Source organism: Dermacentor andersoni, chromosome 8 (assembly GCF_023375885.2).
Source record: "Dermacentor andersoni chromosome 8, qqDerAnde1_hic_scaffold, whole genome shotgun sequence".
Lineage (NCBI taxonomy): Eukaryota > Metazoa > Arthropoda > Arachnida > Ixodida > Ixodidae > Dermacentor > Dermacentor andersoni.
This window is the reverse complement of record NC_092821.1, coordinates 40,026,181-40,045,159: the sequence shown is the minus strand read 5'-3', so window position 1 is coordinate 40,045,159 and position 18,979 is coordinate 40,026,181. Positions and strand designations below refer to the sequence as shown.

Here is an 18,979-nt window from a genome sequence, read left to right as displayed (position 1 = left end):
TGAACATAAAAAAAATACTATTTTAACTTGAATTCACAAAGGGGAATGTTGAACGTTATGCTTCTTACTGCGAAGCTACTGCGAAGCTTTGCTGGATTCCGCTTGGGGGAGGCACTTTATCCTTGTAGATCTCTCATAACTTGAAGTATTTGCGCGTACGTCTCACGTATTTTTTTTATATTTGGTTGTCTCATTGGGTTCTTTTTCTCGCAGGTATTCCATTTCCGTCAGTCAGTGGGTACGAAAACCTTCTCCGTAATGTATACACTGAGGCTGACGTGGACCCGCGGGAAGTAGTTTATGTCGAGGCACACGCAACCGGAACCAAGGCTGGCGGCAGGCAGGAGTTGCAGGCCATCAGCAACTTCTTTTGCCCACCAGGGTGTCAGAAGCCACTCAAGGTCGGATCCGTCAAGAGTAATATGGGACACCCAGAGGGCGCATCCGGTAAGAATCGCTGGCTACTAAAGCGTGGGTCCGTAGCAGCTAACGAAAACGTTGGTAGCCGCCACTTTTCTCTGAAAATTAGAAGTCGCGAATGTCGCTGCGACGATCAACGGCATGTGCATGTACATCTACTCTCACCCATACTACGTGGACACAATAGATTTAAAGCTCCACAGGTATCTTCTCGTGACATCTTGCCATTTCTGCAGCGTCTGCCCGTGACGGGTTTATGAATGAACAAGGATTACATGTTGCATCCGCATGCTGGGAGTCTCCGTAGTGAGCGTTAACGAAACGGAGCAAAAGTTGAAGAAAAGCTTTGGCATCCTTGTCGTCACACTAGTGTATCGGAGCTGCAGTTCGAACAGAATATATTAAAAGGAACTGTTTGCTCAATACTGCGGCAGTAACCTGCTTAACTTCCAAATAAATGCATATTGTGAATTCGAAACATTATCCGTCAGACTGAACTTAACTATATTGCTTTAATTGTGCTTTCAAGTAATACTAACTGTCAACCCGGCTAGCCCCGTTCTTGAAAGCGGTTTCTGGCGAATAATTTTGAAATTCCAATTTTCTTATGGTCATACTAATAAATGTGCGTGGGAGCATTGCAGCGGTTTAAAAACTTCATTTCTTCGGGCATTTTCCCAGGGCGCAGGAAGCGTTATAAAAGCTATCGTTATAAAAGCCACAATGGGTTTTCAGGTTATAAGATATGCCAAGAAGCCATGGCATTTACTTGCTCATTGCGCTCTTCTTTGTCACTTTTGTTTGCGTAACCCGATGCTGGCAAAAGCGCGACCACGTCTTTCTGAGTGGGCTTAAGTTCTGCAAAGTCGCTGCAGTCTGTAAAATTAGCGCTTCTCGTTTTATGCTCTTATATGTGCACACTACGCAAGACTGCGTAGCACAACAACTGCAAATTACAAATTCTGCGCAGTATGCGGGAAATTATGAAACCGTTCAACAGAATAATAAAGGAACAAACTGCAGCTTACATGCTACAGGAAACAATCGCATTCATACTTATTATACTCACTGTTTTCCGGCACTTCGAATATTTCTACGCATTCCTGTAACAACTTCCGAACACCCAGTGATCTGTGATGACCCACGGCGTTCGGTAGCAAATACAAAGGGCACGTCTGCCACATGTTTTTAAACGCCGTGTTTTGTTTTCCATTCGGCGAATGCACAAACTGGAAATGAGTAGGTAACCTGACGAAGACAACACGATGCAATAGTCCCCTTGCAAAAATACGCCACCTGCCGGTGAGTTGCGGTTTAGCTTTCGATTCGAGAAGTACTCCGGGAAGACATTCGCCGTCTTAAGAGAAGCAGCCTTTGCCGCCTGACTGCCTCTCCGCTGCGTGTGGGCACACAGTGCTTGCTAAGCCCCTACTCGCTGTTACATTGCTGAGCCACTGTTGGTGTAGAGGCACTGTTTGGATGGGACTGTGCCGAAATGCGGTCGGTTCGTGGGAGAGCGACTTGACGAACTTCGCGCCGTATTGGAAGGCGCACATCGATACGTGTGTGCCGCAGTTGACAGCGACCACAAAATGTCAGCGAAAGGCATACAAGCTCGTCACCGAAAGCTACGTCGTCACGCCATCTGTGTCAGCGAATTATTCCTGCAGAACGTAAGTAACTGGACTTCGTTTAGGCATGATAACTGATTTTAAAATTGAAGAGATTAATCGCAGGCGTAACGACGCTGAAACACTCTGCATCGGCGCCCGCTGTGCTGTGTTCGCTTTCTTTTACGCTCGCGAGTTGCCTTGTAGGTACGTCTGATAAACGGGTTAGATTTTTATAGACACGCGCTACTCCGAAAGAGCCACTTCAAGTCACGCGCAAGTAAGAAGACACGCAAAATTCGGGTGTTGACGCGTCGTGCACGCGTCATTTGCGTATTGTCTCCTTTTAGGGCGAGGTTTTCCAAGCTGCGCTTATCAGCAAGATGAGTAACCAGGCAGCCGCAGTGTTGGGCTTGCATTGACGTTACGATACATGGTGTAGCTTGTTCCAAAGTTTCACGTAGGACTCGCTGTGCCCTCTCCGCGCGCAGTGGTTTCATGGCATTACTGTAACTACGGAGCCTGCTGTCATTGTGCGGGCGTATTGTGGCTTCGTGGCATTCCTTTAACTGCGTTCCTTTAGTTCCTCCCAATGAGAGAGCTTCACTGCGTCAGGCGTGCTACAACGCTCAGGCAGTCCTTCCGTATAACGTAAGACGGCATTACTATTTTAGGCTTGCAGCTTTCGCATTGCTGGGGATAAAAGAACCCGACGTGACTGCGACGAAGGGACAGTGCTGCGAAGTGCAGTGCTGTCTCTTCGTTTTCATCTTGTTGCGCTGTTCTCTCCCCTTAAAGGTTCTTTGAGACCCTGCTGCAGTAATCATGCAAGAAATGCTGATGCCAGTACTTTTGCCTTTATTTCAGTATCAATATGGTATTCGCGAGTGCCAGCTGCCGCAGGAGTCAGAAGAAGACGAAGCCACCTTATGCAGTTTCGGCAGCCGTGTCACTGCAAGGTGTATTTTGCGGTCGATGCGAATTTGTTGCTGGCAAATATGTGTGCAACCATTTGCAAGCCGTGCTAAGGATTGTGGTGCTGCTTCAGAAGAAAAGATTCCCTTAGGCAGCAGCTCACATGTCATTCACTGATTTGCTTCAGCACTGGCGAGTGCCGAGAACAAATCCACTACGAGGGACTAGGGTCCAAAAAATTTACTGGTGAAAAGTTGCAGAAGGCGGGCAAGCTATTCCTCGCACCTCAAGGGTATACAACGGACAGGCTACAAGTGAGCCACTAGAGCAGCAAGAAAATGACATCAAAGAATTTGCTGATGCCTTGAATGCATTGAATGGAATTGGATTCGAATCGAATTGGAATCGAAAAGTTCATCTTTTAACTTCTGTAGATATCTCCTCATATTTAGTAGGTAAGCATAGAGGCCTTTAAGTTCTTCACTCTTTTTCTGAAGCTCCGCGTTGACGATGGGGCACACGGAGCAAACTTGAAGTTCCAGATCTGGTGTTGGCTCGGGAGCGAGTGCACTGGCTTGTCTGCCGACGCCATACATTCCTAGTAGCAATGGCTTGCAGAAGCCTCGTCATCTTGATTGCTTTCTTGGATATATGTTTCTTAGGAGTCTGTTGAGCTTGTTTTTTGGGCACTGTTGATGCAGTGCAGTAGCCGCTGCTTTGGAGGCGACTGTTTGGTCACTGCTTTTGAAAATGAAAATTTGGATCGAATTACATTTTCGTTCATGAAACGTCGTCCGCTTGCAACATTGCTGATGAAATTATCTGGCTTGAAATATTTTTAGCATACTTTAGTTCATTGCTCAACTATAAAATTGGGACCTTGGTCTCTCTTTGTGGCAACAATGGGCTTCTTCAGCAGTAGACTCTGTCGGAGAAACTTGTTTCAAGTTTCAAGTTTATTCATCATCAACGATGTCAGTTTTACAGGAATTGTATGCAAAATAACACTACACAGGGAGTCCCAAAGTTACAAACTGTCAGGGGGACTCCCATACATGAACAAAATGAAAAAAAAAAAATTAACGATACAAATCAAGCATTGGTTACGGTGGCTTCACAGACAATTGGAAAAAATGAGTAACAGCGCGAAAAAACAAGAATATACAACTGTTTTGTCAGACAAAGAAATGCGAAGAAGACTTCAGTAGTGAACAAGCAATGCAAATGTACAATACAATAGAAATAGGAGTAATATAACATGTAGTATAATAGCTAAGTCAATTATGATTACAATCACAAAAGCAGTGGTTAGGATGAAGAGAGTTGCATAAAGTATTTCTTAACTTGATTCTTGAATATATGCTCTGTGGGGGATGATTTAATGGTATGTGGAATATAATTCCATAGTTTTATTCCCGCAAATGTGGTAGTGAACTTACCATAGTTTGTGCGCACTTTAGGCAAAAGACGATTATCGAGTTCAGAGAACCTAGTAGTGTTCGTATTTACAAAAGTTTCAATAACAAAGCCATCTATGTGTGCAATATTACGAAATAACTTGCAGATCACGATTGCTAACTTTAATTGAAAGAGCTGATGAAGAGGATTAATGTTTAAACTGCAATAAAGTGGCGTTGTATTCGATAGGAAATGGCTGAAAGTCATGAGGCGAATCGCCTCATGACTTTATGAGGCGATAAGACAGCTGCAAAAGATGTACATGGCATTAAGAATGATGTAACAATGCTTTTTTTTCTAATCAATTATCTTGTATGTCACAAATGGTTAAGTACTAATTTCCCGTTGATCGACGTCACAAAAAAAATAAAAACAAGTTCTCTTCTGCAGTCTTTGATTTCACTGATCGTTGGCTTCCATCGCAGAAAGAAAATATTTCTTGTGCAACGACATGCGGGAGAAATGCGAAATCGATATCGTACGCACGCCATCAAAGCACGTCGATGTAATCGCGCGCGCAAGCCATGCAGTAACAATGTCACAGAGTTCTTGTGATCGAAGCGTTCTGCTGCTGATCACGAGGTGGGCTAAAGGATATATCCTGCAGCGATCGAATTTATATACGCGAGTGACGCAAATAGACATGCTGTGTGACGGCAACGCAAAAACGTTATGCCCAGCTACGGTAAGCATGTATCGGAAACTTAAGACGTTTCTTGTAGTCCGAATGCAGCTCCCGGACCCTACTCCATGGGCAGTATACAAGCTGATAGCCTAATATAGCGCACACTTCACGGATGCGAAATGTGCCCGCGTACTGTGCGAGGTCACCATGTGAAAGAACACCAGTGGTCCAAATTATTAGTTGCTCTCCACTATGGCGTCCCCAATACTTAGAGTCGCTTAGGGACGTTAAACTCCTTTAACCAAACCGTGCCGCTAACAAATGCAACGTGCACAAGCTTGCGGTAAAGTGTATGCCCGCAGCTTGGATTCGATCGCCTCCAGTAAAAATGTTCACTCGGGTGCACACGCACGAACGAACAAATGGAACTTGTCGGCGCATCTTTCACAAAACCAGTTATCTTTCATTAAACTGCACAGTTGCCCGTGCAGCACCCCATAGTTCCTTCGTAATAAATAACGCTTCTGTGTACCCGGATTATTTTGTACTTCAGCGCTCCGCTGTTGGCGCCTCGCCAAACGCACAGAGACGAATAATTTCGTCGACCTACGATTACTGCGCTTTGTCTATTTTTCAGAACAGATAACTTCAGAAACTTGAATTTACAGTCTATCAGAAAAAAAAATCACGCGAATTCAAACTGTGATCCGCGGCAAAACACCACACCAGAAAACATGCATCAAGTGTTCACGGCACACGAAAGGGCAAACGCGGACGTACCTTTTCGCCATTCCCGTCGTGATATTTATGCTGATGACATTGTGGAACACAGCAGGAGTTGAACACCGTGAAGAGTGGCAGATGACACCAGAATTAGTAGCACCCGTGCTTAAGCAGGCTAGCTCGTAGTATCATGATTCAACGAGCGGCGACCAATTCGGTTATCTCTCCGGCCTTCCCCTGACACGGCGCATGCGCCCTGTGGTTTAGGTAGCTGACTCAGGCGGCGTATTCTTGTACAGCGCCTATTAGCAAATAAACTGATAAATGGCACTGGTCGGTGCATGTCTGAAAAAAAAAAAAACTAACAGCGCAAACCACGGCAGGTGCACGCTGAGACTGACGAAGACGAGAGAGCGCCGTATAAGCGTGGGCTAGTCGGCACCTACTCTACAGGGGAACCGCGCGAAAACATGAGGGAGAAGAAGGGTAACAACAACGGCATGTGTTCGCCTCGTTTTCCGTCTTTTCGCGCTGTTACCCTGACGAGGGAGCACTTCGCCGGTCTCAATCTGCACTTCCGGTTGTTTGCACTGTGACCAGTCTTTATTCTCAGGTGCAATAATTAATACCACTTGGGAATCATGACAACTTCGTTGTCGGCATAACACAAAACGTGGAAGAATGGGCACAAAAATAACTTTAGAGTTCACATCATGAAACAGTTTACATGGACATGCGCAAATGTCTCCTCTGCCTGTCTGTTACCTGACGTACATGCACCTTTTCAACTCTACTTTGTGCTCCTTTTCTGTTCGCTAACCATTCTGTTCTAGGTATAACATCCAAGAAGCCGAACAACAAAACTCATCTTTAACTACAATTATCTGTGAGCACGACTTTGTGCTTTTCCTCTAAACAGCGTATGCTTCCAGAAAAGAACTCTGCAGGGGCAATGGCAATCATTGGGGTCATTTGGGTCTTGTTCATGTGCTGAACAAAAATTCTAATGGAAAGAAATTTCTGCTTTATAACGTTTTACAATTTTTTTTTGCACTTTGGGCGCAACTTTCTTCAGGTGTCTCCGCTGTGGCCAAGGTGATCCTTGCCATGGAGACGGGCACCATAGCGGCCAATCTACACTTTAAGGATCCGGACCCGAATATACCCTCTTTGCACGATGGACGCATTGAGGTAGTTGACAGGCCGACGCAATTCGATGGCGGCATTGTAGGCATCAACTCTCAAGGCCTTGGTGGTGTAAATGTGCATGTGATCTTAGAGGCCAATTCAGGTCCGCATGTGGACAGCCTTCCGCGTCTGAAGCAAGATATTCCGAGGCTAGTTCTTATGGCTGGAAGGACCGAGAAGTCGCTAATGGTGAGTTTTTTTCTGTACCACAGATCTATAGTTTTTAGAGCATTTCCTATATTTTTGCCGCGATATCTGCACTAAAGAAAACTATTTTTAAACACTTTTTTGTAGTACTTTCTGCGCGCGGTTTATTATTTATATCAGCGTGCAGTTGATTGGTAGGTGTTTGAACGAAGTGTTCTTTGATTTAAATCCGCATATAATAGCTTTGACGGCATAATTTTTTGTATTCTAAAATTTCCAAAGCTAAACTTAGCCGGTATTCTTGTTCACTTACATCCTACAGAGACTGCTCGTCCTACTTTTTCTAAAGTGATCCCTATTCCCAGAAGGTAAGGCAGAAGGCAAGCAATGAGTGACGCTTGCGCATGCTAGCCAAGGCAAAGGCAGAGACTGTTTATTTTCTTGGCAACGCTTGCCTGCTAGCTGCATGGTAATACTGGCATTTCAATGTCTTGCATTCACATCAATAATGAACTGACCTAGAAAATTCTCGCTCACAGCTCTTCCTGTGCTCACCAAGGGTGCTCAGGTCTAGGTCTCGGACCACAATTTTTTTCATCAAGAAGAGTAACTACAGTAGTGGCTTAGAATCACGATGGCACAGATAATACTAAAAGCACGCAAAGCACACGGATCAGACACCTTGCCCGCGAAGCTTCACACCAACTGGTCTTGCAGCCGGATGCCGACATCGTACTTCCCTGTCTCAGACAGTATCAGCTTATGGTCATTACTATTGTAGGATAACGCTTGCGAAGAGGCTGATGATTTATTAATTTATTTATTTATTTGAATATCTTCAGGGCCCATAGGGCGTTAGAGAAGATAGTGATAACAATAAATAAAAAAACCAAAGAAAATATTAGGTAACATATTCAAGCGCATTTTTAATGTGACTGGGATCTGTAATAGGTACAATCGAGGTGGGCAAGTGGTTCCATTCATTACAAGTATACAATATACAATTCCAATTACAATATAGTTAATGTGTGGTTGCCAAGACCGGTTAGCATTAATGTGGACTCCTAAGTATTTGTAAGCAGTCACTTCTTCGAGAGGGGAACCATTTATGTTAGCTCACAAGCGTTAGTGAACAGTTTACAAGAAATTTTCATTAGTTTGCACTTTGTGGCGTTCAGTTTCATTTTTCATGTGTTACATCAATCATCAAAATGTCATCAAAATGTATTACTATTAGCTCACACTGAAGAATGCGCAATAATGATGCAAATTTTTCGTGCGTATCACTCCATTTTATCCATAGATCAGTGCACATTGCATTTGACAATTACCTGCAGTTTACTGATCATAGTGCATCACTAAAATAAACATGTCATGTAGTATCCGAAATTCTACTAAAACATGTCGCTCTTTGATTACACCAAGTGTACGCGTTCTCTCCTTTTATAAACGCTCACATTAGTGTAACGAAACATCGTCTTTAACATATCATTCCCATTTATCGCCATTGCAACTCATCCAGCGTCCGGCTGTTGGAATCAGCACTCACAGTGATGATTCCAACAGCGGGACACCTTCACCTGTTCCATGTTTAAGAAGCTGAAACTTTTCCGCTGACTAATGTCACTTCCTTTATTTTATGTACTACGGCTTACTGTGCAAATAAAGTGAGCTGGCGCATCAACGCCCCTACTGCCCTGGTGTGTAAATTTTCCGTGTTCTGGCATCGAAAACGGTAATGTTGTCCCTCTTTGTCACCTTCTCCGCAGCGCACACTGGATCGACTAGAGGCAGAAGGACCGTACCCGGACTCCGGGTATGCGCTCCTGAATCGAGTCGGGCAGCCAAGCGTGCATCTGTTCCCGTATCGAGGCTTTGCAGTCGTGCCCGTGAACAACACGCACACGGAAGTCGTTAAAGTAGTGCAGCCGGCTCCATCCGAGAAACGGCCCCTCTGGTTTATCTTCAATGGCACGGGCTGCCAGTGGAACGGCATGGCGCGCCAGATGATGCACTTTGACATCTTCGCCACCTCCATCCGCGAGTCGCACGCACTTCTTCAAGAGCAATTCGGACTCGACCTGATGGATTCGTTGACCTCCGACGAGCCCCGTTGTGAGACAATTGTCGGAACTTTAGCCTCAATCGCTGCAGTTCAGGTACGTACGATAGCCAGCGCTGAAGTTCGTGTACCAAAACTATATCATATATATAACGCGCGAACTTCCGCGTGGAAGTTGCCTACATGAAACTTCCGCTTAACTTCCAAGTTATCTCGCAACAAGTGCACTTGACAGTTTCATGGCGTTTTTGACGATGTCTCGAAGAGTAATGGTGTTTGTGAGTGTATTTGAAAAGGATATAGTTTGTGCGGCCTTACATTTTTAAAAACGGTGTGGCGGGTTCAGGGTGCAGAGGGTGGCATCTGTTATCCAGTGAAACTGATCGATGGCCAAGATTTCAGGATAGTAAATATGGAATATGAAGGAACAAATGGTAGGAGTCAATCAGATATCTCGTTAAGTCTGCAAGCAATTCGACGATACGTCAGCTGCGACCAGACGTGTGAGGATGTCCTTCACTGTTTCAGATGTCAGTTATCACGCAGTTAGCTGAACATTTCTTCAAACATATTTTTTTTCGTTGCAAGAACAGTGCCCTCGTATTAACTCGCCGACGTGCTTACCACGACGGCAACTGGATAATGCAGAGATCTCAGTACCTAGTGCCTACAACGCCCCTTTTGTATTTGCACACTAAGGAGATTTGCCTTTGTTTACTCGAAAATGGTTTCGCGCGAATCAATTACTAGAAGAAACAACTTTACGTCAAAAAGTACCTATTCTTGCGAACTAATTAAAACTAACTTTTTTCGTACTTGAGCCGCAGCTGCCCTGCCAACCCGCGCGACAACAAGGTGTTCACATCCGTCGACAATTCTTACTGCAGCAGCACACTTTCATCTGTTACCAAACCCAAAAGTATTTAACGTGGATACACTACCGTGCATAAGACTGATAGTTTCATTCTTCATTGTCTGTGCTTATTGAGTGTTGTCAACCATACAACCTAAGCTGAAAATCTACGTTACTTACGTGATGTAGTTGCAGAGATTTGAAACTGTCGTTACTTCGTTTCTAGTATTTTAAGAAAAGGTCTGTTTCTTGTATTGCCTAAGCCCCTTTCATAAATGCTATAATTGTATCTTGTATAAATTAGTCCAGTGCTGCAGCTATCTCTCCTGAGTTTGTTTGAAACTGTAAAGCTTTCAAGAAGGCCTATCACTTGTGATGATCAGGTACGCTTGCGGTATTTGTCACAACACTAAACGTACAGATTAGCGCCAGGCCAAGCGCGGTTGGAGAGGAAAATGTATGTCTTTTTTACAGCCTTATGCATATTTTGCGAACAACAGTGACATGTCTTTGATCCGCAGATCGCGCTAGTGGATATGCTTCAGGCTTTGGGCATCAAGCCTGACGGCATGCTGGGCCATTCTTCTGGCGAGGTTGGCTGTGCGTATGCGGATGGAGGCTTGACCGCTGAGCAGTTTCTGCTTGCTGCCTACTGGCGAGGCCGCTGCATTGAACTGGACTATGCGTTCGATGGAGCCATGGCTGCAGTAGGCGAGTGCCAAGTGATTTCTTAGTAGCGTCAAAGAGCGGCCTAGGATTTTCGGCATAATTGAAAGAATACCGGCGTGACTTCTCGAACGAGGAAGCAACCACCGAACATGCACAAGCACTGTCCTTGTCTGCTCTTTGAGTGTGTCCTCATTCAAGAAGTCGAGCTGTTATAATTTGAACCAAGTGGTTAGATTCTGCCACCCATTTCTGCACACATCTAATTGGCAGAGAGAGAGAGAGAGGTGCTGTCATTAACAAAAGCTGGAAATATTTAACGTTTGAACCACATTGCATGCTCTCTAGGGCTTGGGCCGCAAATACACTATGAAAGATGCACAGACATCATGGCGCTTAATGCCCAAAGTGTCAACTTGGCTAAACGTGGTACTGGAGCGATGTTTGTTAAATTCATCGACCTAGGTTATAGAACGTTCACGATAAACTCGACCCACGAGCGTTCCTGCAAATTAATACCGTATTAGTTCTTAGAGGAACCGAGGAGATGCCTTGCGGCCTCTGCATCTTGTCGGACAGAAAAATGCTATAGGCAATGAGCCATCACGGTTGCTCTGAATACATTTCCCTTGACGAATTCTTGCCGCATCACCACCTTGTTGAGGTACTGCGCTTTATCCCCTCGCTTCGATGGCTCCTCAATATGGCGTTTTGCTGCCAAGCACAAGGTCACTAGTGTGGTTATCGAGCGCGGCAGCTGCATCATCTCGAGCTGGGGAGAAAAGTAAGGAGACGACCAACAACGGAGGCATAAAAAAAGAAAGTTCCCAGTAGTGATTCAGAAAGTTTGATGATGGGGATTCTTTGTGCGCGTGTCTTTCTTTTTCTTAGAATGACAGGTAAAATAAACACATAAGCTTCGTGGCGCAATCCATTACCCCATTTGTAAGAGGTCGCTCATAGCATTCTTTCATCCTTGCATCCATCCGACCACCCGAAAAATAAAGAAGTTATGTAGTAATATTTTAGGCTCACAATAAAAGAAATAATAATGAGTCCCTGACTAGGACACGACTGATTGCACTTGGGTTCTTTTTTTTTGGAATTCCCAGTCCTGCAGTTTAATATCACTACCTCAAATCATAGCGTGACTGTAAGCATGACGGTGCATTCGGCTTAAGACGAAGTGTTCCTTCAGAATTGCACTATCTTGTCACCTTTGACGTGGAGTTTGTAGCACACTAATAAACAAACGACAGATGTACGTGTACGACCGTCTCGACGTCGTGCTTACTCAAACAGGGTTGTACTAAGCCACCCAATAAACGTCCACTGCTTATTAAAAAAAAAAAAGATATGCGCAGATTCATAGTCTCTGCTACCATTGCAGACTATGCGCTGATCCATACAGACCATTGAATAATTAGTATACTCGGCTCCAAATATTGCCGGACTCGGAATATTGAATTTGACCATGGTGAGGTCGTTGTCACTAACTGCTTTCCGTATGTACTGCTTCCAAAATACATATGCTGTCCTAAGCATTATAGCACGCATGTGTTTGTGACTGTAATGACAATACAAAGCTTCACCACCGATCCGTTCAGTGTAGCACAGAATCGCGATGTATAAAAAACACAGTAAGTAACACGCTAAACTCTACTGCTGTACCACAGTCAGCAAATTTTTGCATTATCTGATCTTGAAAGCTTACAGCTGATCACCTTTTTAATTTTGTAATACCTGACTCAAAATCAAGTACGTTGTCAATTCGCCTTCGCGGTTACCTCCTTTCTTATACAGTACGAGTGAGGGCTTGCTTGCCACAGTAGGTCATATGAATTAACACTTAGTAGCTACTTCAGTTTAGGAACAGGGCGGCAGCATTCCCATGAGGGCAGAGTGAAAATAAAACACACGTCTACCAACCAATGGGTGCAGGTTGAACAATTCCGGGTTGTTTGCATTATTCTGCAGCTCCCTGCAAAGGCGTGTCTTAAATAGCGTGTGTAGTTAGGGGTGTGTTAATTTCACTGATCGATCAAACATCAAGCTAGCAGTTCCCGACGGCAAGGGGAATTTTTAAAATGATTGTCAGTCATAATCCCCGCAGACCGCAGATCGCGGTCGGTGCGTCTTCTACCGGGTGCTGTACAATTGGGCGTTTCTTTTTTATTTGCATGACAAATATCTCATTTACGACATGAAGTTTGGTGCGCATTATATGTGTGGGTTGAGTGCGGGTTGTGTATGAATTCAAGCAGCCATCGTAGCTAGTTGTAGTAGAGCCCAGCTTCTTTTAAGAGACGCGTGCTTTCCTTTTGCAACCCTAGACGAAAAGCATGTGGTGACATTTTAGGTTATTGTTTAGCAAAATAACCGAGCCGGAGGAAGTCATAAAGTTTTTCATGATGTAAACAGGGATGACAGTGAGAACAAAGTGAAAAACATTGCATTTTTTTAGCACGCATTCGGTCACCGTCTGGTGTTTCAACGATACGTCCCGACTGCCTATAGGCTCGTATCATGTTTTCTTATGTAGCAGCAGAGTTTCCGATATGTTTGGTCGAAGGGATAGGTGCGGCAACATGTCCCAATATGTTTCAAGCACTAAACGAGCTGGGAAGGAAGACGGAAGGAACGTACATGGCGCGAGATATATTTACAGAGACTGAGACTGGTATGGTGAGACTACAGGGCCAGCCAGGTTGCCTGTGCGAATGCGGTGGCCCGGCGTTTTTATGTTTTGATGGCCCTGGCTAGCCAGCTGAACATCAAAATTAAGACGACTGAAGACGATATCGCGGTCACGTTCCCCTATCATGGGAAAAGAATCGATATGCGAGAAATTCACAAAAAAATTACCTTGCTTCAAGCCACTTTTCGTAGATGAAAGGCAAATTCGCAGAACCGAATCCGTTTTCTGGAAAAAAGGTATGGAAGAATTCGCGCTTAGAGAGCATGAGGAGTTGTCGCAGGTCATCTAGCAAAATAATGGACATTATGACGTTCAACGAAACTTCCCAAAGTATTTTTTTTTCAGCGGTACGTTCCACAAGCGGGTGAACCTGCGCTTGTGGGGAAAGTCCTTCTGCAAGCTGTATTAACGGCAACCGCGAAACTACCTAAACTTGGCGAGCGTGACCGTCAAAACCGAACTACCCTCCCCCCCCCCCCCCCCCCCAAACCGTGCTTGCCTTCCCATTCTTCTTCCATTTCTCCATGCTGCGCACGGTGAATTCCAAGGATGACGTTTTTGATAAAAGTTCACTTGTTTAATTCAACGCTGTTTATTTTCATTCGACTTGGCGGATCAGTGCGAAGAAAAAAAGAAACTGCTGCCATCGAAAATGTCCAAATAAACCTGCCTGGTTTAGGAGCACCTATGTGTTCCCTAATGAGACTCCGGCTAATTGTCCTTCAAAAGTGTTCTAGACCTTGATCATTCTTTTCCGCTTCTCGCCATCAGTTGCTTGATGAATGTTTTCGCCTTCCGTTTTGTGACCATCAGATTTCACAAGGAATGATGAGAAACGCACGATGAGAAACAGTGGAAGAAACTCAACCTAAGGTAGTTCTTTCGAAAACATGCACCTGAGCGGTCTGTTAAGCGCTGGCGTAGATGAACAATTCGCACTTAAAATATTTCAGTGAACATACGCTTCATGCCTAACGGAAATCTTTCTTTTAGAGCTCACGTGGGAAGAGGCGAGAAAACGCTGCCCTCCCGAGGTGTACCCTGCGTGCCACAATGCGGAGGATTCTTTGACATTGTCTGGTCCCGCCGAAGCCATCGAAAAGATTGTCGCGCAACTTCAAGCTGAGAACATCTTCGCCCGCAAAGTGAACAGCATGGGTGTGGCCTTCCACAGCAAGCACGTGCACAGCATCGGTCCGGCCTTTCGAGAAGCCCTAAACAAGGTAATATGAGCGGACGAGTGACATATTCGCCATCGAATTTGAATCGAGACTGGCAAATAATAATGTATTTATTAATGATGTACGTAGCGCACTTGACGTTCTTGAGCACCTCTAGTAAGCAAACGTTTGGGTACAATAGCATTTAATAAACCGGAACCTTTTTTGCCTGTTTTTTCGACATTTGCAAATGGTGTCCAACCTATAGGACGCTACCGCGTTACCGATCCGCGTGCGTGGCCTTGTTTGCTTCATCTTTTACACTCAGGCACGTTGCAAGTTTTCGGCGCGGCTTGAAACCTGAAACGCAACAATTTGGTAACGATTTCAGTAAAAGATTTGTGGATAGTAAACGTATTCTAGTAGTCGACGAAAGTCAGATCGCCGTCGATGAGGCACATAGTGGGTAAACACTTTCTCCAACTTGGCTTCTGGAGGCCGTCGTTCTTGGTTGAACAGAAATTTCGGAAAGGTTCAACGTGGAGGCCGCCCTGTGCTGCGGATCCACGGTCTGACTCAGGTGAGCCATCGTCCAAGGTGTGGCAGCCTACAGACCTCTCTCTCTCTCTCTTTCTTTCTCGAAACACTACTGTGCACCACTGGCGCCTCGAGGCGGAGCAATTCACGATACCCATCCGCGGAGCTGCGCTATTCGGAGTGGCCGCCAACCTCAAAATCATCATCAGCCTGGTTACGCCCACTGCAGGGCAAAGGCCTCTCCCATACTTCTCCAACTACCCCGGTCATGTACTAATTGTGGCCATGTTGTCCCTGCAAACTTCTTAATCTCATCCATCTACCGCCCCCTGCTACGCTTCCCTTTCCTTGGAATCCAGTCCGTAACCCTTAATGACCACCGGTCATCTTCCCTCCTCATTACATGTCCGGCCCATGCCCATTTCTTTCTCTTGATTTCACGTAAGATGTCATTTACCCGCGTTTGTTCCCTCACCCAATCTGCTCTTTTCTTATCACTTAAGGTTACACCCATCATTCTTCTTTCCATAGCTCGTTGCGTCGTCCTCAATTTATCTAGAACCCTTTTCGTAAGCCTCCAGGTTTCTGCCCTGTAGGTGAGTACCCGTAAGACACAGCTGTTATACACTTCTCTCTTGAGGGATAGTGGCAACCTGCTGTTCATGATTTGAGAATGCCTGCCAAACGCCCCCCCCCCCCCCCCCCCCCAGCCCATTCTTATTCTTCTGGTTATTTCAGTCTCATGACCCGGATCCGTGGTCACTACCTGCCCTAAGGAGATGTATTCCCTTACCACTTCCAGTGCCTCGCTACCTATCGTAAACTGCTGTTCTCTTCCGAGACTGTTAAACATTATTTTATTTTTCTGTAGATTAATTTTCAGACCCACCCTTCTGCTTTGCATCTCCAGGTCAGTGAGCATGCATTGCAATTGGTCTCCTCAGTTATTAAGCAAGGCAATATCACAGCGAATCCCAAGTTGCTAAGGCATTCTCCATCAACATTTATCCCCAATTCTTCCCACTCCAGGTCTCTGAATACCTCCTGTAAACATGCTGTGAATAGCATTGGAGAGATCGTATCTCCCTGTCTGACGCCTTTCTTTATTGGGATTTTGTTGCTTTCTTTATGGAGGACTACGGTGGCTGTGGAGCCGCTATAGATATCTTCCAGTATTTTTACATATGGCTCATCTACACCCTGATTCCGTAATGCCTCCATGACTGCTGAGGTTTCGACTGAATCAAACGCTTTTTCGTAATCAATGAAGGCTATATATAAGGGTTGGTTATATTCTGCACATTTCTCTATCACCTGATTGATAGTGTGAATATGGTCTATTGTTGAGTAGCCTTTACGGAATCCTGCCTGGTCCTGTGGTTGACAGAACTCTAAGGTGTTCCTGTTTCTATTTGCGATTACCTTAGTAAATACTTTGTAGGCAACGGACAGTAAGCTGATCTGTCTATAATTTTTCAAGTCTTTGGCGTCCCCTTCCTTATGAATTAGGATTATGTTAGCGTTCTTCCAAGATTCCGGTACGTTCGAGGTCATGAGGCATTGTGTATATAGGGTGACCAGTCTTTCTAGGACAATGTTCCCACCATCCTTCAAGAAATCTGCTGTTACCTGATCCTCCCCAGCTGCCTTCCCCCTTTGCACAGCTCCCAAGGCGTTCTTTACTTCTTCCAGCGTTACTTGTGGGATTTCAAGTTCCTCTAGACTATTCTCTTTCTCCTTATCGTCGTGGGTGTTACTGGTACTGTATAAATCTCTATAGAACTCCTCAGCCACTTGAACTATCTGATTCATATTAGTAACGATATTGCCGGCTTTGTCTCTTAACGCATACATCTCATTCTTGCCTATTCCTAGTTTCTTCTTCACTGCTTTTAGGCTTCCTCCGTTCCTGAGAGCATGTTCAATTCTATCCGTAATATAGTTCCTTATGTCAGCTGTCTTACGCTTGTTGATTAACTTCGAAAGTTCTGCCAGTTCTATTCTAGCTGTAGGATTAGAGGCTTTCATACATTGGCATTTCTTGATCAGATCTTTCGTCTCCTGCGACAGCTTACTGGTCTCCTGTCTAACGGAGTTACCACCGACTTCTATTGCGCACTCCTTCATGATGCCGATAAGATTGTCGTTCATTGCTTCAACACTAAGGTCCTCTTCCTGAGTTAAAGCCGAATACCTGTTCTGTAGCTTGATCCGGAATTCCTCTAGTTTCCCTCTTACCGCTAACTCATTTATTGGCTTCTTATGTACCAGTTTCTTCCGTTCCCTCCTCAAGTGTAGACTAATTCGAGTTCTTACCATTCTATGGTCACTGCAGCGCACCTTGCCGAGCACGTCTACATCTTGTATGATGCCCGTGTTCGCGCAGAGTATGAAGTTGATTTCATTTCTAGTCTCACCATTCGGGCTCCTCCGCGTACACTTTCGGCTAACCCGCTTGCGGAAAAAGGTATTCATTATCCGCATATTATTGTGTTCTGCAAACTCTACTAATAACTCTCCCCGGCTATTCCTAGAGCCTATGCCATATTCCCCCACTGACTTGTCTCCAGCCTGCTTCTTGCCTACCCTGGCATTGAAGTCGCCCATCAGTATAGCGTATTTTGTTTTAACTTTACCCATCGCCGATTCCACGTCTTCATAAAAGCTTTCGACTTCCTGGTCATCATGACTGGATGTAGGGGCGTAGACCTGTACTACCTTCAATTTGTACCTCTTATTAAGTTTCACAACAGGACCTGCCACCCTCTCGTTAATGCTATAGAATTCCTGTATGTTACCAGCTATATCCTTATTAATCAGGAATCCGACTCCTAGTTCTCCTCTCTCCGCTAAGCCCCGGTAGCACAGTACGTGCCCGCTTTTTAGCACTGTATATGCTTCTTTTGTCCTCCTAACCTCACTGAGGCCTATTATATCCCATTTACTACGCTCTAATTCCTTCAATAACACTGCTAGACTCGCCTCGATAGTGAGGCGCCAGCATAGTCGAGCGGAACCAAAGCACTTACCAGAGCTGCACTCCATTCTGCCCAGGACCGGTCCTCTATAGAGGTTCCATGGCATCGCAAAGTCGGTTTACTGTAACTAGCCATCGCATATGGTCTACCCAGCCATGCCGATCACACAGTGCACTGACCGTGCATAGCTAAAAAGTGTGGCTATCTGGAAACCTTCGAAACACCGGCAGTTGTAACAGAGCCTGTTGCGTGGAGCCGCGGGGCACCATGTCCACCAGGCTGGGCGCACCGGCTCACAGCGTGCCCATGATAGTACTCCCCTCCCAACAAAGCGAAATCGTGGTATTGCCTTAGAATAGGAAAGCCAAGATATTAAAATTAGACCGGAAGAAAACAGAAAAGCTCGTTATTTGAGCGCAAAAAGACGTAATTGGTGAGATTTTTTTTAATGTTGTCGGTGTTCCTGTATTTATTCGGAAGTGAGGAAAGGCTGAGTTAATGAACTTCAACCTTGGAGGCGCTACGAACATGATAAAAAAAGGGTGCCTACGTGGGGCCTAATTACGAACCACTTATTTTCGTGCTAGCATAATGTTACTCTTACAAAAGTTCTGAACGTAATTGAAAATACAGAGTACGAAATATGAAATTCATAAATAATTTGCACGCTATACATGTTGCATCTTTGTAAGGCACCCGCAGTAGTTCCTTAGTATCCATGGCGTTGGGCTGCTAGGCCCGGGGTCGAATCGCGGCCGCGGGGACCGCATTTTGACGGGGGAGAAATGCGAAAACACCCGTGTACATAGACTTAGGGGCACGTCAAAAGAACTCAAATTATTCCGGTGTCCCTCACTACGCCGTGCCTCATATGGAGATCGTGGTTTTGGCGCATAAAACTACATTTCTTTTGTTTGCAAGGCACCAAAAGTGGAAGCA

At 45.1% G+C, this 18,979-nt stretch overlaps 1 protein-coding gene across 1 annotated transcript in view; it reads left to right on the top strand.

The window, feature by feature from the left end:
- Positions 1-18,979, top strand: part of LOC126519862 (fatty acid synthase-like) — a 191,846-nt gene that overhangs the window by 145,170 nt on the left and 27,697 nt on the right. Inside the window, exons 7-11 of the mRNA XM_072284056.1 lie at positions 214-447; positions 6,827-7,128; positions 8,856-9,245; positions 10,523-10,712; positions 14,359-14,588. Of these exons, the coding sequence (XP_072140157.1) occupies positions 214-447; positions 6,827-7,128; positions 8,856-9,245; positions 10,523-10,712; positions 14,359-14,588 (1,346 nt within the window). The remainder of the gene's footprint in view (positions 1-213; positions 448-6,826; positions 7,129-8,855; positions 9,246-10,522; positions 10,713-14,358; positions 14,589-18,979) is intronic.